Raw genomic sequence first — 18,843 nt, forward strand, 5'->3', positions numbered from 1 at the left:
AACACCATACACAAAAATAAACTCAAAATGGATTAAAGATCTAAACGTAAGACCAGAAACTATAAAACTCCTAGAGGAGAACATAGGCAAAACACTCTCCGACATACATCACAGCAGGATCCTCTATGACCCACCTCCCAGAATATTGGAAATAAAAGCAAAAATAAACAAATGGGACCTAATTAACCTTAAAAGCTTCTGCACATCAAAGGAAACTATTAGCAAGGTGAAAAGACAGCCTTCAGAATGGGAGAAAATAATAGCAAACGAAGCAACCGACAAACAACTAATCTCAAAAATATACAAGCAACTCCTACAGCTCAACTCCAGAAAAATAAATGACCCAATCAAAAAATGGGCCAAAGAACTAAACAGACATTTCTCCAAAGAAGACATACAGATGGCTAACAAACACATGAAAAGAAGCTCAACATCACTCATTATCAGAGAAATGCAAATCAAAACCACTATGAGGTACCATTTCACACCAGTCAGAATGGCTGCGATCCAAAAGTCTACAAATAATAAATGCTGGAGAGGGTGTGGAGAAAAGGGAACCCTCTTACACTGTTGGTGGGAATGCAAACTAGTACAGCCACTATGGAGAACAGTGTGGAGATTCCTTAAAAAACTGGAAATAGAACTGCCTTATGATCCAGCAACCCCACTGCTGGGCATACACACTGAGGAAACCAGAAGGGAAAGAGACACGTGTACCCCAATGTTCATCGCAGCACTGTTTATAATAGCCAAGACATGGAAGCAACCTAGATGTCCATCAGCAGATGAATGGATAAGAAAGCTGTGGTACATATACACAATGGAGTATTACTCAGCCATTAAAAAGAATACATTTGAATCAGTTCTAATGAGGTGGATGAAACTGGAGCCTATTATACAGAGTGAAGTAAGCCAGAAGGAAAAACATACAGTATACTAATGCATATATATGGAATTTAGAAAGATGGTAACAATAACCCAGTGTACGAGACAGCAAAAGAGACACTGATGTATAGAACAGTCTTATGGACTCTGTGGGAGAGGGAGAGGGTGGGAAGATTTGGGAGAATGGCAATGAAACATGTAAAATATCATGTAGGAAACGAGTTGCCAGTCCAGGTTCGATGCACGATGCTGGATGCTTGGGGCTGGTGCACTGGGACGGCCCAGAGGGATGGTATGGGGAGGGAGGAGGGAGGAGGGTTCGGGATGGGGAACACAAGTATACCTGTGGCGGATTCACTTTGATATTTGGCAAAACTAATACAATTATGTAAAGTTTAAAAATAAAATAAAATTAGAAAAAAAAAAAAGAAACCCTAAAAAAAAAAAACAAAAAACCTATTAGAGCTAATAAACTATTTTAGTAAAGTTACAGAATACCAGAACAGCACTCAAAAATCAGTTATATCTATACATCACCAATGAGCAATCCAAAAAGGAAATTAAGAAACCAATTTCACTTACAATAACATAAAAAAGAATAAGGGTGTAAGACTTGTATACTGAAAACTATAAAATGTTGCTGAAAGAAATTAAGGAACACAAAATTTAATGAAAAGATATCCCATGTTGATGGATTGGAAGATTATTATTAGGGAACAATACTATTCAGAACTAAATCAATCTCTATTAAAACCTGGATATTGGGAGGAGATTCTTTTTGTTTTTGCAAACTTGATTTTAAAATCATATGGAGGTGCAAGCGACACAGAAATGCTAAAATAGTCTTGAAAAAGTAAAACAAAATTGGAGGACTCATGCTTTTATATTCAACTGATTTTCATTGAGTGCTATGTCTTAAAAAAAAGAGTGCCAAGTCTATTCAATAGGGAAAGAATACAGATGGTCTTTGACTTTTGGTCTTTGACACAATATTTTTTCTAACCATATAATGGTGTGAAAGCAATACACATTTAGTAGAAATTGTACTTTTATTTTTGAATATTGACTTCTCTTAGACTAACTATGTAGTATAATACTTTTCTGTGATGCTGGGTAGTGGCAGTGAGCCACAGCTCCTGAGTCAGCCATGTGATCATGAGAATAAACAATCAATACATTTACAACTATTCTGTTTTTCACTTTCAGTACAGTGCTCAGTAAGCTGCAAGAAATATTCAAGACTTTATTATAAAATAGCCTTTGTGTTAGATGATTTTACCCAACTGTAGGCTAGTGTAAATGATTTGAACACATGTAAGGTAGACTAGGTTAAGCTATGATGTTCAGTAAGTTAAGTATATTAACAGCATTTTCTATTTCAATTTATGATGCATTTACATAGGATATAACCCCATATAAAGACAGACAAAGGCCACTAAGTATACAAAAAGGTGCTTAATATCAGTCATCAGGGAAGCACAAATTAAAACCACAATAAGGTACTACTACACATTCACCAGGGGCTTCCCAGGTGGCGCAGTGGTAAAGAATCTTCCTGCAAATGCAGAAAATGCAGGAGACACAAGAGACACAGGTTTGATCCCTGGGTCAGGAAGATGCCCTGGAGTAGGAAATGGCAACTCACTCCAATATTCCTTGCCTGAAAAAATCCATGGACAGAGGTGCCTGGCAGGCTACACTCCATGGAGTCACAAAGAATTGGATACGACTGAGCGACTAAGCACACACACACATACTCACCAGAATAACTAAAATTAATGTTGGCAAGGGTGTGAATCTCTCATATATTGCTGGTGTTAGCAGCCAATTTGGAAAACTGAGAATTCTTAAAAAGTTAAACAGCTATCCTATGACCCAGCAAATTCTACAACTGGGTATTATTCAGGAGAAATGAATACATGTATTAACAGAAAGACTTATACAAGAATGTTCATTACAGCTTTATTCATAATAGCTCCCACCCAAAAAAAACTAATACACACAACATGGATCAATCTTTAAAACATACTGAATGAGAGAAATCTCACACAGGAGTACATACTGTGTGATTCCATTTCTATGAAGGTCTAGAGCAGGGTAAATTAATCTACGGTGAAAAAAAAAAATCAACAGTGGTCAACTGGTGGGAGGTGTGTGGTTGGACACTGACTGGGAAGGGGAATGAAGGAAATTTCTGCAGTAATAGCAATATTGTTTATCATGTGGGCAAGCTACAGCCTGCAAGCCAAACCTGGTACACCAATCATTTTTGTGAATAAAGTTGTATTGGAACACGGTCATGCCAAATATTTTATATATTGTTTATGGCTGCTTTCACACATGCAATAGCAGAGTTGAGTAAATGCAATGGAGACTACATAGAGCACAAAGCTTAAAATAGTTACTATCTAAACCCTACAGAAAATATTTGCCAACATCTTTTTTTAATTTTTATAATGGTTTGGGTTACAGAGGTGTAAGCATTTGTCAAAACTCAATGAATTATGATCTCTGCATTTTACTGCACATAAATTTAAACTGTGGGAGAGGGAGAGGGTGGGATGATCTGGGGGAATGGCACGGAAACATGTATAATATCATATAAGAAATGGATCGCCAGTTCAGGTTTGATACAGGATCCTTGGGGCTGGTGCACTGGGATGACCTGGAGGGATGGTATGGGGAAGGAGGTGGGAGGGGGTTCAGGATGGGGAACATGTGTACACCCCCGTGGCGGATTCATGTTGATGTGTAGCAGAACCAATACAATACTGTAAAGTAATTAGCCTCCAATTAAAATAAATAAATTTAAATTAAAAAAAGGAAAAAGTTCAAAAAAATTTAAACTAAAAAATATAAACAAATACTGAATTCTAGTCAATGATATGCACGCTGAAGTGTTTATGGATAAAATATACTAATGTCAGCAACTTTAATTTTGAATTTACTGATAAATGGATAAAGTAGTTGATAGATAAGAGATAGACCAAATACAACAAAAATTAACTGTATAATCTGGCTGGTAGATATATGTACATTCACTTTTTCTTCAACTTTTCTGTATCTTTGAAATTCTTCTTAATAAAATGCTGGGGGGCCGATTTTAATTTGTTGTTCAGCCACTCAGTCATGTCCAACTCTTTGCAACTCCATGAGCTGCAGCATGCCAGGCTTCCCTGTCCTTCACCATCTCCCGGAGCTTGCTCAAATTCATGTCCATTGAGTCGATGATTCCATCCAACCGTCTCGTCTTCTGTTGTCCCCTTCTCCTCCTGCCTTCCATCTTTCCCAGCATCAGGGTCTTTTCTAATTTTTAATTAGGTAAGGAAAGTATACAACACATGCCCACAGAAATGAACATTCCAATCTAAAATACCTTGTGAAAAAATTTATTCTAAAGGAATGTCCTGGAATAGCATGAACTTCAAAGACCTTTATTAATCCTTGATCATTCCTGATAGAAGTTAACATGCACACATTAGAATTCATTATACTTTATGCCCCTGATGAAGAAGAAATTTCATAAAATACACAATACTTAAGATCATAGCTGTTTAAAACAGTAATATCACCAGTAAAAAGAAAAAAAACTCATAGCACATCTATCACCTAAGGACCTCAAAGCATTTTATTAGCTAAACTCAATAAATTCAGTCTTTAGAAATACCTGAATCAGAACAGAAGAGAAAAAATAAAGTGAATTCTCAGTTCCTACCTTTAATTAATTCAATCGATCCCATGAGTTAACTACATCTCACTGAAGTCATCATGTTCTTTTACTCAAATTCTGGCAGGGAGAATAGCTATCTTTTAAAGAGGATGGATGATGTAATGATTTAAGGGAACAGCCTCTGCAGCTAGGTGGTCTGGGTTGAAATCCTGGCCCTCTCATATGATACTCAGAAAGTTATTTAACCTCTCTGAACCTCAATTACCCTTAATGAAAGCTACTATTCATAGGGTTGTTTTGAGGATAGTACACATAGAGCCATTAGAACAGTATTTGGCACCTAAGAATCACTCAGTAGTGCTCATTATTATCATCCCATAAAATCCAATGCTATATAATAAATGTAGAACAGTAAGATAGCCATAGACTTGAAACGTATTAGGACTTGCTGTTCTTCAAACATGCCAAACCCACTTTTCTCTCAAAGTCCCTCTGCCTGAAATGTGCACTAAGGACTCCCTCACCTCTTTCAAGTGTGTGCTGAATTTGTCAACCTTCTCAATGAGGCCTACCCAGATCATCACCTTATTTAAAATTGCAACCCACTTTCCTCCTTAGCCTCCACTGAGCAAACACCGGGAGATAGTGAAGGACAGGGAAGCCTGGTGTGGTACAGTCCATGGGGTCGCAAAGAGTCAGACATGACTGAGTGACTGAATAACAACCCTTTACTGTATTATATAATTTACTTTTTATTGTGGTTATTGACAGTCTCCCTGCATTAGAAACAAAACTCAATGACAGAAAGAATTTTTGTCTTTTATTCACTGATATATTCCAAGTAGGTGCTCAAATATTTTTTGTTAACATCATCTGGTCTAATCCCTTCACTTCTTTCATGAAGAAATGCTAAAAAGGCTTGAATCAAAGCTACCTACTGATTAAGGAAAAAAGCCAGGAACAGGGACTGTGACTTCCAGTCCCATTGCCATTTTTACTATAGCTCACTATATCCTGGATCCTTGAACATTACAGAAAATGCACAATCATCCATATTTTCCCCCCAGGAGAATTTACCTTTGAAATTTGTTGGCCTTGCAAATACTGCTCTGTCCGTAACAAAGAAATGCTCTGAGAGGCAGTAGAAGCCTGTACTGGAATACTAAGTGGCGACAAATGAACAGAAGAAGATGGCTGATTTGTAAGGTCTATCCCAGAACTGGATGAGAGTTTGGTGTTGTAATTGTGTTTCTGATGACCCAGAACGAAATGCTAAGCTAGAAGATGACTGCCACTGTGGCTGGACAGCAGACTACTGCTGAATGCATGCTGGCTGGACTGCTGTGCTAGGTTTCTTTGCAGGGGAAACGTTTAATTCCTGTCTAATGCCAGAAGCACTCGAGGCTATTCAAAAGGCTGTATTACATGCTGGTGCTTCAGTGACGCTGGTTGCAACTGTTCTTGCAAAGGATATATAATCAGGGCCACATGTGTAATGGCTTTTGGAATACCTGGTAATGGCTGAATCTGGTTAGGTGCATGTGAATGAGGTACCTGCTGTTGGAAAGCAGCACGTTGGATATATAAAGACTGCTGTTGATTTAGGGGATCTTCTTGGGTACACAGTGGCTTTTCTGTGCTTGCCTATGAGATAAATTAGTCATCTGCTGCTGATGAAAGAAAGCTGAGTGAGAAGCCTGGCTTCTTGTTAATATGATTGGAAATGCTGTGCAGAGAAGTATGGGGGCTGGATCTGGGTCTTTGAAGAGGCCTATGAAGGACATTCGGAGAAGGCAATGGCACCCCACTCCAGTACTCTTGCCTGGAAAATCCCATGGACGGAGGAGCCTCGTAGGCTGCAGTCCATGGGGTTGCTAAGAGTCGGACACGACTGAGTGACTTCACTTTCACTTTTCACTTTCATGCATTGGAGAAGGAAATGGCAACCCACTCCAGTGTTCTTGCCTGGAGAATCCCAGGGACGGGGCAGCCTGGTGAGCTGCTGTCTATGGGGTTGCACAGAGTTGGACACGAATGAAGCGACTTAGCAGCAGCAGCAGCAGCAGCAGCAGCAGCAGCAGCAGCATGAAGGACATTTGTGCCAGGTGTTGAAGCTATCCTTCCACAGCCCTCCGAGATGTAATGCTAATTGAATGGGCTTTTAGCTGCTGGTGCCCAAAACTGACATCTGTTTGTTGGGTAGGCTGAATTCTACACATTAAATAAAGGCTCAATAGAATGTGTTTGTGTATCTAAGGTTAATGTTAAATATGACTTATGTCTTTTGCTCCAATGTTGAAGAACCTTGGGGTTGTGTTAAATAAGCTTGTTGCTCAGAAGTCTGCACTACATAAGGTGGTACTGAGTAAAAGTCCTGATGTGCAGTTTGTAATATGTATTTGCTTGCCATCAGAAGAATTTACTTTGTATACTCACTGGGTGATGAAGGTTGTCTGCTAAGTTGTCTAGATGGTGTAAGCAGTGTGTTCTGAATAAGGGACATACTCAAATGCCTGGTAAGCAGGCTGTTCTATAGGTTTCACAGGGTAAGCTGCTTGGATTATACATTCTGGCTGGTCTGGAAAAGGAGACCAAACCAGAGGTTCCACTGTATAAACAGGCTACCCTTGGACTGGGGCCAAATAAGAGGGCTATGCCACAGGTAGGGCTGGATAAGAAGTCTATAGAATAGGTTGGTTGTGATGCTAGAGGTTGTACAGTGTAAACAGGATGCTCTGGGATGGTAGTAAATAAATAGGCTGTGTGGAAGCCTTTATTGGGTAAGTCGGCTGTGATGAGTTAAGAAGCTTATTCCTCGGAAGTATCACAAGGTGCAGCTGCTCAGGAGCCTTCAATGGGAAGGATGGCAGTTCTGCAGGTGGTCCTGAATAAGTGTGTTGAACAGAATAAGATGGCTGTTTCAGGGCCTGAATGACACTGGCAACTTACATGAGTTTCAGATTTTTCAGAGTACAATCCCACTGAACATGTTTCTGTGGTGATGTTATTAAGTTGGTGTAAAAGTAATTGTGGTTTTTGCATTGTTGAAATTTGCTGTTTAATATTGGATACATTCTTAAATGTGGTTATGTTATATATTCTTTTAATGTACATTTCTTGCTTTATGTTTTTTGCTAATGATTTATATATTGATTGTTGTTTATTTTATATTTATTTTAGACTGTGGAAATGATGTTAGACAAAAAGCAAATTTGAGAAATTTTCTTATTTGAGTTCAAAACAGGTCATAAAGCAGCAGAGGCAACTCACAACATCAACGACACATTTGGCCCAGGAATTGATAACGAATGTATAGTAGTGGTTCAAGAAGTTTTTCAAAGGAGATGAGCGCCTTAAAAATGAGGAGCATAGTGGCCAGCCATCGGAAGTTGACAACAACCAACTGAGAGCCATCATCATATGTGGGAAATTGCCAAAGAACTCAATGTCAACCATTCTACAGTCATTCAGCATTTGAAGCAAATTGGAAAGGTGAAAAACGGTCAGTAAGTGGGTGTCTCATGAGCTGACCGAAAATCAAAAAATTGTTGTTTTGAATTGTCATCTTTACTTATTCTACATAACAACAATGAACAATTTCTCGATCAGACTGTGATGTGCGACAAAAAGTGAATTTTATACAACAACCAGAAGTGAACAGCTCAGTGTGAAAAGAAGCTCCAAAGCACTTTCCAAAGTCAAACTTACACCAAAAAAAAGGTCGTGGTCAGTTTGGTGGTCAGCTGCTAGTAGGATCCACTGCAGCTTTCTGAATCCTGGAAAAACCATTATATCTGAGAGATATGCTCAGCAAATTGATGAGATGCACTGAAAACTGCAACACCTGCAGCCAGCATTGGTCAACAGAAAGGGCCTAATTCTTCTCCATGACAATGCCCAACCACACGTTATACAACCACACTTCAAAACTTGAATGAAATGGACTAGGATATTTTACTTCATCTGCCATATTCCCCTGACCTCTTGCCAACTGACTATCACTTTTCAAGCAACTAAAAAGTTGCTTGACAACTTGTTACAGGGAAAATGCTTCCACAACCAGCAGAATGCAGAAAATGATTTCCAAGAGTTCATCGAATCCTGAAGCACAGATTTTTACACTACAAGAATAATCAAACTTATTTCTCATTGGCAAAAATGTGTTGACTGTAATGGTTTATAGTTTGATTAATAAAGATGTGATTAATAAAGATGTGTTTGAGTTTAGATATAATGATTTAAAATTCATAGTCTGAAACTACAATTACATTTGTAACAATCTAATAAAAGATGCTTACTCCTTGGAAGAAAAGCTACAACAAACCTAGACAGCATATTAAAAAGCAGAGACATCACTTTACCAACAAAGGTCTGTATAGTTAAAGCTATGGTTTTTCTAGTCATCATGTACAGATGTGAGAGTTGGACCATAAAGAAAGCTGAGTGCTGAAGAATTGATGCTTTTGAAGTGTGGTGCTAGAGAAGACTCTTGAGAGTCCCTTGGACTGCAAGGAGATCAAACCAATCAATCTTAAAGGAAATCAGTCCTGAATATTCATTGGAAGGACTGATGCTGAAGCTGAAGCTCCAGTACTTTGGCCGCCTGATGCAAAGAACCAACTCGTTGGAAAAGGCCCTGATGCTGGGAAACATTGAAGGCAGGAGGAGAAAGGGATGATAGAGATGCTTGGATGGCATCATTAACTTAATGGACATGAGTTTGAGCAAACTCTGGGAGATAGTGAAGGACAGGGAAGCCTTGTGTGCTGCAGTCCATGTGATCAAAAAGAATCAGACACTACTGAGCCACTGAACAACAACAATATAATCTTAGGTTGTAAAATTAATGGCTGCTGCTGAATAGAGGCTTAGAAACAATGCTTCTCTAAATGCAGTCTGGCTTTGTGGAACTGAAGAATCTGGAATTACAGACTTCTGATATACCACTGATTATGGCTAGGATACTGAATGTATCTTTTGTGAAGGCTAATGGGCCCTCGAATGCACCTCAATGCAATTAGAAGGGAGCTAAGCTGTACCACCAGCATTCTGTGCACTGCTCGCAAGTTGGGCAAAAGAATAATTTGACAAAGCTGGAGGTGATTAACTGATAAGAAACTAGAAATTTGATTGGCATTTGATAATTTAGTTAATGCCTGATTCCCATTTCTAGGGTCAAGTTCAAGTTGAAGACCAACCATTAGATCCTGGGAAATCATTTGTGAAGCATGCAATGTCTAAGGAGAAATTATAAACAAGACTGGTTGTGGAACTCCAGTAACTGACAAGTCTAAAGCCACAGGTTGAGCTAAAATTTGTACATCTGCTCCAAAACTCAGCTGTAGTTCCTGGTGCTGATGCAAAAGAATTCAAATTATAAATGCGTGTATCATGGGAATTCTCTGGCCTCCAATGGTGAGGACTTGGTGCTCTCATTATCAGGGCCCTGGGCTCAATCCTTGATTGAACTAAGATCCCACAAGCTGCAGAGTGTAGCCAGAAATTTTTTAATTAAAAATAAAATAAATGCATATAGCATGTTCAATTTAATGGGGGGAGTCCCAGACAGAATGATAGGTAAAATAATGCTATGTTGTAAAGATTTGGGGGCTTCCCTGGTGGCTCAGAAAATAAAAGGATCTGCCTGCAATGCGGGAGATCTGGGTTCAGTCCCTGGGTAAGGAAGATCCCTGGAGAAGGAAATGGCAACCCACTGCAGTATTCTTGCCTGGAAAATCCCATGGTCAGAGGAGCCTGGCAGGCTACAGTCCATAGGGTTGCAAAGAGTTGGACACGACTGAGAGACTAACACACTATAAAGATTTTAGGAACTTATCCAAAAGGTGTTGGGTATAGTGTTAGTCCTATAAAAATTCTATTAATAACATCACAAACAAATGTTAATTGAAGACACTAACAGACTGAGACTAGCCCCCAACAAAATATTGCTCATGGCCTCTCATTTACTGAACTTGTCACATAACTCATTCAAACCATGGTAGAAATTCAGAGTAACTGAATCTGACACCTTCACACACCAGAAAGTGGAAGTTCTAAGAGAAATCTCAAAAGGATTTTAATATCATAGCTAAAAGGAACAAAGAAGCTCTCTCAAGAGGAGAGGAGAGAGTTGGTTGAATACATATAGGTTGCCTGTAATAATTCCTAAAACTTAAACCACTAGGTTTATAAAAAGACCCTCACTGGTCAAAGTGCTTACTTATGTGAATTCTAAATATTAGGTGAAAAAGGCAGGCTACAAAATAGTATGTATGTGATATACATATGTATGTATAAAAAAAGTTATATGTGTACACAAAAAGACAAATCTAGAGTTCATATATTCATAAGATTTAAAGACACAGTTCAATTCAGTTGCTCACTCGTGTCCGACTCTTTGCGACCTCATGAATGCCAGAACGCCAGGCCTCCCTGTCTATTACCAACTCCCAGAGTCCATCCAAACTCATGTCCATTGAACTAGTGATGCCATCCAACCATCTCATCATCTGTCATCCCCTTCTCCTCCTGTCCTCAATCTTTCCCAGCATCAGGTCTTTTCAAATGAGTCAATTCTTCCCATGAGGTGGCCAAAGTACTGGAGTTTCAGCTTTAGCATCATTCCTTGCAAAGAAATCCCAGTGCTGATCTCCTTCAGAATGGACTGGTTGGATCTCCTTGCAGTCCAAGGGACTCTCAAGAGCCTTCTCCAACAGCACAGTTCAAAAGCATCAATTCTTTGGTGCTCAGCTTTCTTTATAGTCCAACTCTCACATCCACACATGACCACTGGAAAAACGATAGCCTTGACTAGACAGACCACTGTTGGCAAAGTAATGTCTCTGCTTTTCAATATGCTGTCTAGGTTGGTCATAACTTTCCTTCCAAGGAGTAAGCGTCTTTTAATTTCATGGCTGCAATCACCATCTGCAGTGATTTTGGAGCCCCCAAAAATAAAGTCTGACACTGTTTCCCCTGTTTCTCCATCTATTTGCCATGAAGTGATGGGACCAGATGCCATGATCTTAGTTTTCTGAATGTTGAGCTTTAAGCCAAGTTTGTCACTCTCCTCTTTCACTTTCATCAAGAGGCTCTTTAGTTCTTCACTTTCTGCCATAAGGGTGGTGTCATCTGCATATCTGAGGTTATTGATATTTCTCCCGGCAATCTTGATTCCAGCTTGTGCTTCCTCCAGCTCACCGTTTCTCATGATGTACTCTGCATATAAGTTAAATAAGCAGGGTGACAATATACAGCCTTGACGTACTCCTTTTCCTATTTGGAACCAGTCTGTTGTTCCATGTCCAGTTATAACTGTTGTTTCCTGACCTGTATACAGATTTCTCAAAAGGCAGGTCAGGTGGTCTGGTATTCCCATCACTTGAAGAATTTTCCACAGTTTATTGTGATCTACACAGTCAAAGTTTTTGGCATATTCAATAAAGCAGAAATAGATGTTTTTCTGGAACTCTCTTGCTTTTTCGATGATCCAGTGGATGTTGGCAATTTGATCTCTGGTTCCTCTGCCTTTTCTAAAACCAGCTTGAACATCTGGAAGTTCATGGTTCACGAATTGCTGAGCTTGGTTGGAGAATTTTAAGCATCACTTTACTAGTGTGTGAGATGAGTGCAATTGTGCGGTAGTTTGAGCATTCTTTGGCATTGCTTTTCTTTCAGATTGGAATTAAAACTGACCTTTTCCAGTCCTGTGGCCACTGCTCAGTTTTCCAAATGTGTTGGCATATTGAGTACAGCACTTTCACAGCATCATCTTTTAGGGTTTGAAATAACTCAACTGGAATTCCATCACCTCCACTAGCTTTGTTCGTAGTGATGATTCCTAAGGCCCACCTGACTTCACATTCCAGGATGTCCAGCTCTAGGTGAGTGATCATACCACCATGATTATCTGGGTCGTGAAGATCTTTTTGTATAGTTCTTCTGCGTATTCCTGCCACCTCTTCTTAATATCTTCTGCTTCTGTTAGGTCTATACCATTTCTATCCTTTATTGAGCCCATCTTTGCACGAAATGTTCCCTTGGTACCTCTAATTTTCTTGAAGAGAACTCTAGTCTTTCCCATTCTATTGTTTTCCTCTATTTCTTTGCATTGATCATGGAGGAAGGCTTTCTTATCTCTCCTTGTTATTCTTTGGAACTCTGCATTCAAATGGGTATATCTTTCCTTTTCTCCTTTGCTTTTGGCTTCCTTTCTTTCCACAGCTCTTTGTAAGGCCTCCTCAGACAGCCATTTTGCTTTTTGCATTTCTTTTTCTTGGGGATGTCTTGATTCCTATCTCTTGTACAATGTCACAAGCCTCCGCCCATAGTTCACCATGCACTCTGTCTATCAGATCTAGTCCCTTAAATCTATTTCTCACTTCCACTGTATAGTCATAAGGGATTTGATGTAGGTCATACCTGAATGGTCTAGTGGTTTACTCCACTTTCTTCAACTTCAGTCTGCATTTGGCAATAAGGAGTTCATGATCTGAACCACAGTCAAATCTAGAGTCTCTACCCCCAAATATAAATGATAATTGATTTCTAGCTGGAGATAGTATATGGTTTTCACTGTCTTCTTTATAACTTTGCAGACTTTATTTTTGGAGAAGGCGATGGCACTTCACACAGTACTCTTGCCTGGAAAATCCCATGGACGGAGGAGCCTGGTAGGGTGCAGTCCATGGGGTCGCAAAGGGTCGGACACGACTGAGCGACTTCCCTTTCACTTTTCACTTTCATGCATTGGAGAAGGAAATGGCAACCCACTCCAGTGTTCTTGCCTGGAGAATCCCAGGGACAGGGGAGCCTGGTGGGCTGCCGTCTATGGGGTCACAGAGTCGGACACGACTGAAATGACTTAGCCACACCAGCAGGTTTTATTTTAAATAGGTAAATAACACTTCCATAAGTTTTTTATCCTTTTTTTTCAAAATACACAAACCTGTATATTTATGTGGTTGAACCTAAATTATTATTAATAATTTAAGCATCCATCCAACACACTTTGCATTATAGTCTTAAGAGATAAATCCAACCACAACATGAACTCAAGAATGAACATATACCACATAAGCTACAAACACTAGCCACACACCATGCACTGTCAACTATACCATATTAAATATATCCCCTGCTGCTAAGTCGCTTCAGTTGTGTTCAACTCTGTGTGACCCCATAGACAGAAGCCCACCAGGCTCACCCATCCCTGGGATTCTCCAGGCAAGAACACTGGAGTGGGTTGCCAAATATATCCCCAGCAGATTTTAAATGTGTCTGGCATTTGTCAAGTATGTGTATGTTTTCCCCTACAAGATTGAGCTTTTTGAAGGCAAGGACCATATTTTATCTTGTTTTATACCCCCAGAGATGGCAGTTATTAAAAGTGTGCTGATGAACTTTGACTATATACTAATCTCTTAAAACCAACAGATGCACCAGCTGCTAACTAAATCGTATACAAAGAATGCCTAGGAGCTCAGATGATCTCATTCCCAAAGAGAGAAGACACACGTAGGGGATGGTGAAGTTGAGAAAAGAAAATGGGATGGCAAAGAAAAGCCCAACCATGTATCCAAAGTCTATAACCTAGGAAACCAGGATATAGTACTGATATACAAACACTCAGAAAGAATGTGTACTCGTTGTCAGAAATGAGTAATGTTGACTTTGAGAGTCTAAATGAAAAAACATGTTCTACAGAAATAAATGTGAACAAAACAAGTCAAGAATTTAGATCAAAGTACTAAAAATTATAACAGTCTATGAGATACTATTTCTAATTAACTACAAAAGACATCCCTCCACATCCAAATCATGCTAAGAAGTCCAACACAAAAAACAAACCAAGAAAAAGGGATTAGAGTCCTAAATAAATTTTTTATCCGTATATGGAATTCTCAGTTTCTTTTCCAATTATATAAGTAGTGTCTCAAGATTCTAGTTACACAATATTAGGCACATCCTCAAGAAGAATGTCTTAAGTGGAGGAAAATACAAACAACTTTAAGCTTTCAGTGACTTTTATATAAACTAGGATGAATCTATATAAGAGAGCCTTTGCCTGTCAGAAAAATCTGTGCTGTGCTTAGTTGCTCAGTAATGTCTGACTCTTTGTGAACCCAAGGACTGTAGCCCGCCAGGCTCCTCTGTCCATGAGGATTCCCCAGGCAAGAATATTGGAGTGGGTTGCCATGTTCTCCTCCAGGGGATCTTCCCAACCTAGGGATCGAACCCAGGTCTCCCATATTACAGGCAAATTCTTTACCATCTGAGCCACCAGAGAAGCCCAAGAATACTGGAGTGGGTAGCCTATCCCTTCTCCAGGGGATCTTCCTGACCCAGGAATCGAACTGGGGTCTCCTGCATTGCAGGTGGATTCTTTACCAGCTGAGCTACCAGGGAAGCCCAAGGTACCAGGGAAGCCCTAGGCAGTGTTAAATATGTTTAACTGAATACAGAGCCTCTAAAATGTATCTTACCTTTATCTGTGAGGCCTTTGGGACAGTTAAAGGTGAAACCTGGGGTTGTGAGACAATTGGAGGTCCAAAGACGTGTACAGGCAAAATAGTGGACCGACCTTGAACCAAAGGCAAAATTTGGGGCTGAGTCAGCTTTGGCTGCTTCTGCAACTGTTAAATAAGAACAAAAAGATTAAAGATAAATTCTCCCATTTACAGTAAATATACTGATGATATATTTTTAAAAAACCAATACAATATTGTAAAGTAATTAGCCTCAAAATTAAAATAAATAAATTTATATTAAAAATATATATATATATATATAACAGTTCATCTCACCCCTGAAATCTGCTGGTAATGTCCCACTAGTTGCTGGGATGGATAAATTTTCTCCAGAATATTTATTTCGGTCTGCGGCATATTAGAAACCATTTGAGAGCCCATCATCTGGTCTGAGGAGTAGGCTACACTGGGCTGATTTGAAGTATCTGAGTGTATAGCTGATCCTGCTCCTGCCTCAGACAAATTGTCACCTACGACAAAGAAAATAAGGTAGAAGAGAAAGACTCAAAACACAAGGTCCAGACGGAATAGGAAATGGTAAGCACTCTTTTTTTTCTTTTTTACTCTGACAACCTGAAACAACTTCAAATAAGATATGTACACTGCAGAATTAATCAAAAACCATCATGTAAACTTTCCATGCTGATATTATGGTATAACTAAAATTTTATTAGTAAAGCAAAACTACAAAGAATTACATAAAAGTTAACTCCATTTGCTGGCCATTTCATGCATATCCTAACTAATCTATGTGTGCCATTAGGATTTCAGTTAATATTCTCATTTTCATAGAACCTGGCCACAAAATAATGCTGCCTTGCCTTTATAGAACAATGGGTTATCACTATGAAAACACTCTGTCCTTCTAGAGAAGAGAGCGCATTACAGCCAGAAAAATTAGAGAAACTGTTAATTTTATACTTGAGTCTAAAATACAAAAGTTCTTAAAGTCCAGAAAATTTTCTCTTGAAAAATAAGTTCTATCTTTAGATCCATATTTCCTTTACTAAAAGATTCATGTTAGACTCTTAAAAATGGTAAAAAGATTATAATCCTGATTCAACTAGTACCTTGGACAAGTCACTTAACAGAACAGTTTCTTAATTTTAAAGTAAGGAAACTAGCTGGCTTGTCTAGTTACAGATTTTGGAAAAGGATTAATGAAAGGATAGATAACAAAATGCTTTGAAACATACAAAAGTACTATTTAAAGATAATGGAATACAATTACATGTTTCCTTTTATACATTATAACTGTGTTACCTGTAACAGAGGAGCAATGATATTGTGGTTTTCTTTGTAGAAGCTGTTGTCGCACATGTTGATCAACTTCAGTTTCTTCACATTCCGCCCCAGTGTGCTGAACAGGAGGGAGCAAAGATGTATTTTGGGGCTGAGGGAGTATATTCCCTACAGACTTGCACTGGGAATCCCTGCGTTCTTCCAAACAGCCAGCTGGCTTCTTCTCCCTTGTCTTCTTTATCAGGGTCACTCGGTCTCTAATGGACTTAGCAACAGCTTTGGAATCACTTTCATGGAAGAATCCTGACTTGACCTACAAACAAAACATAATAAGCAAATAACATCTCTTTTTTCAATTAATTAATTAATTTTTTTATTGAAGGATAATTGCTTTACAGAATTTTGCTGTTTTCTGTCAAACCTCAACATGAATCAGCCATCAGTTCAGTTCAATTCAGTTCAGTCACTAAGTCGTGTCCAACTCTTTGCGACCCCGTGAATCGCAGCACGCCAGGCCTCCCTGTCCATCACCGACTCCCGGAGTTCACTCAGACTCAGGTCCATCGAGTCAGTGATGCCATCCAGCCATCTCATCCTCTGCCATCCCCTTCTCCTCCTGCCCCCAATCCCTCCCAGCATCAGAGTCTTTTCCAGTGAGTCAACTCTTCGCATGAGGTGGCCAAAGTACTGGAGTTTCAGCTTTAGCATCATTCCTTCCAAAGAAATCCCAGGGCTGATCTCCTTCAGAATGGACTGGTTGGATCTCCTTGCAGTCCAAGGGACTCTCAAGAGTCTTCTCCAACACCACAGTTCAAAAGCATCAATTCTTTGGTGCTCAGCCTTCTTCACAGTTCAACTTTCACATCCATACATGACCACAGGAAAAACCATAGCCTTAACTAGACATAGGTATACATATATCCCCTCCCTTTTGAACCTCCCTCCCATCTCCCTCCCCACCCCACCCCTCTAGGTTGGACACATAGCCCCTGTTTGAGTTTCCTGAGCCATACAGCAAATTCCCGTTGGCTATCTATTTTACATATGGTAATGTAAGTTTCCATGTTACTGCTTCCATACATCTCACCCTCTCCTCGCCTCTCCCCATGTCCATAAGTCTATTCTCTATGTCTGTTTCTCGACTGTTGCCCTGTAAATAAATTCTTCAGTACCATTTTTCTAGATTCTGTATATATGTGTTAGAATACAGTATTTATCTTTCTCTTTCTGACCCACTTCACTCTCTATAATAGGTTCTAGGTTCATCCACCTCATTAGAACTGACTCAAATGTGTTCTTTATTATGGCTGAGTAATATACCATTGTGTATATATACCACAACTTCTTTATCCATTCATCTGTCAATGGACATCTAGGTTGCTTCCATGTTCTAGCTACTGTAAATAGTGCTGCAATGAACAATGGGATATATGTCTCTCTTTTAATGTTGGTTTCCTCAGGGTATATGCCTAGGAGTGGGATTGCTGGGTCATATGGTGGTTTTATTCCTAGTTTTTAAAGGAATCTCCATACTGTCTTCCATAGTAGCTATATCAATTTACATTCCCACTAACAGTGTAAGAGTGTTAACTTAACTCTACACCCTTTCCAGCATTTATTGTTTGTAGACTTTTTGATGAGGGTCATTCTGACCGGTGTGAGGTGGTATCTCATTGTAGTTTTGATTTGCATCTCTCTAATAATGAGTGATGTTGAGCATCTTTTCATCTGTTTGTTAGCCATCTATATGTCTTCTCTGGAAAAATGTCCGCTTAGGTCTTTTTTCCCACTTTTTGATTGAGTTCAGTTCAGTTACTCAATCGTGTCTGACTCTTTGCGACCCCATGAACCACAGCACGTCATGCCTCCCTGTTCATCACCAACTGCCAGAGTCCACCCAATCCCATGTCCACTGAGGTGGTGATGGCATCCAACCATCTCATCCTTTGTCATCCCCTTCTCCTCCTGCCCTCAATCTTTCCCAGCATCAGGGTCCTTTCACTTGAGTCAGCTCTTTGCATCAGGTGGCCAAAGTACTGGAGTTTCAACTTTTTGATTGGGTTGTTTGTTTTTCTGGTATTGAGTTGTATGAGCTGCTTGTATATTTTGGAAATTAATCCTTTGTCAATTGTTTTATTTGCTATTATTTTCTCCCATTCTGAGGGTTGTCTCTTCACCTTGCTTATAGTTTCCTTTGCTGTGCAAAAGCTTTTAAGTTTAATCAGGTCCTACTGGTTTACTTTTGTTTTTACTTCCATTACTCTAGGAGGTAGGTCACAGAGGATCTTGCTTTGATTTATGTCATTGAGTCTTCTGCCTATGCTTTCCTATAAGAGTTTTATAGTTTCTGGTCTTATATTTAGGTCTTTAACCCACTTTGAATTTATCTTTGTGTATGGTGTTAGGAAGTGTTCTAATTACATTCTTTTACAAGTAGCTGTCCAGTTTTCCCAGCACTATTTATTGAAGAGGCTGTCTTTGCCCCACTGTATATTCTTGCCTCCTCTGTCAAAAATA

General features: G+C 39.3%; 1 protein-coding gene across 4 annotated transcripts in view; it reads right to left on the bottom strand.

Moving 5' to 3' along the window:
• Nucleotides 1–18,843, bottom strand: part of WNK3 (WNK lysine deficient protein kinase 3) — a 189,415-nt gene that overhangs the window by 96,950 nt on the left and 73,622 nt on the right. For all 4 annotated transcript variants that reach the window (XM_061410236.1, XM_061410235.1, XM_061410234.1 and 1 more), the window contains 3 exons: nucleotides 16,348–16,639; nucleotides 15,361–15,554; nucleotides 15,040–15,189 (listed from right to left, as the gene is read on the bottom strand). In XM_061410236.1, coding sequence (XP_061266220.1) covers nucleotides 15,040–15,189; nucleotides 15,361–15,554; nucleotides 16,348–16,639 — 636 coding nt within the window. The remainder of the gene's footprint in view (nucleotides 1–15,039; nucleotides 15,190–15,360; nucleotides 15,555–16,347; nucleotides 16,640–18,843) is intronic.

The sequence above is a fragment of the Bos javanicus genome, chromosome X (genome assembly GCF_032452875.1).
Source record: "Bos javanicus breed banteng chromosome X, ARS-OSU_banteng_1.0, whole genome shotgun sequence".
NCBI classification, from domain to species: Eukaryota; Metazoa; Chordata; class Mammalia; order Artiodactyla; family Bovidae; genus Bos; species Bos javanicus.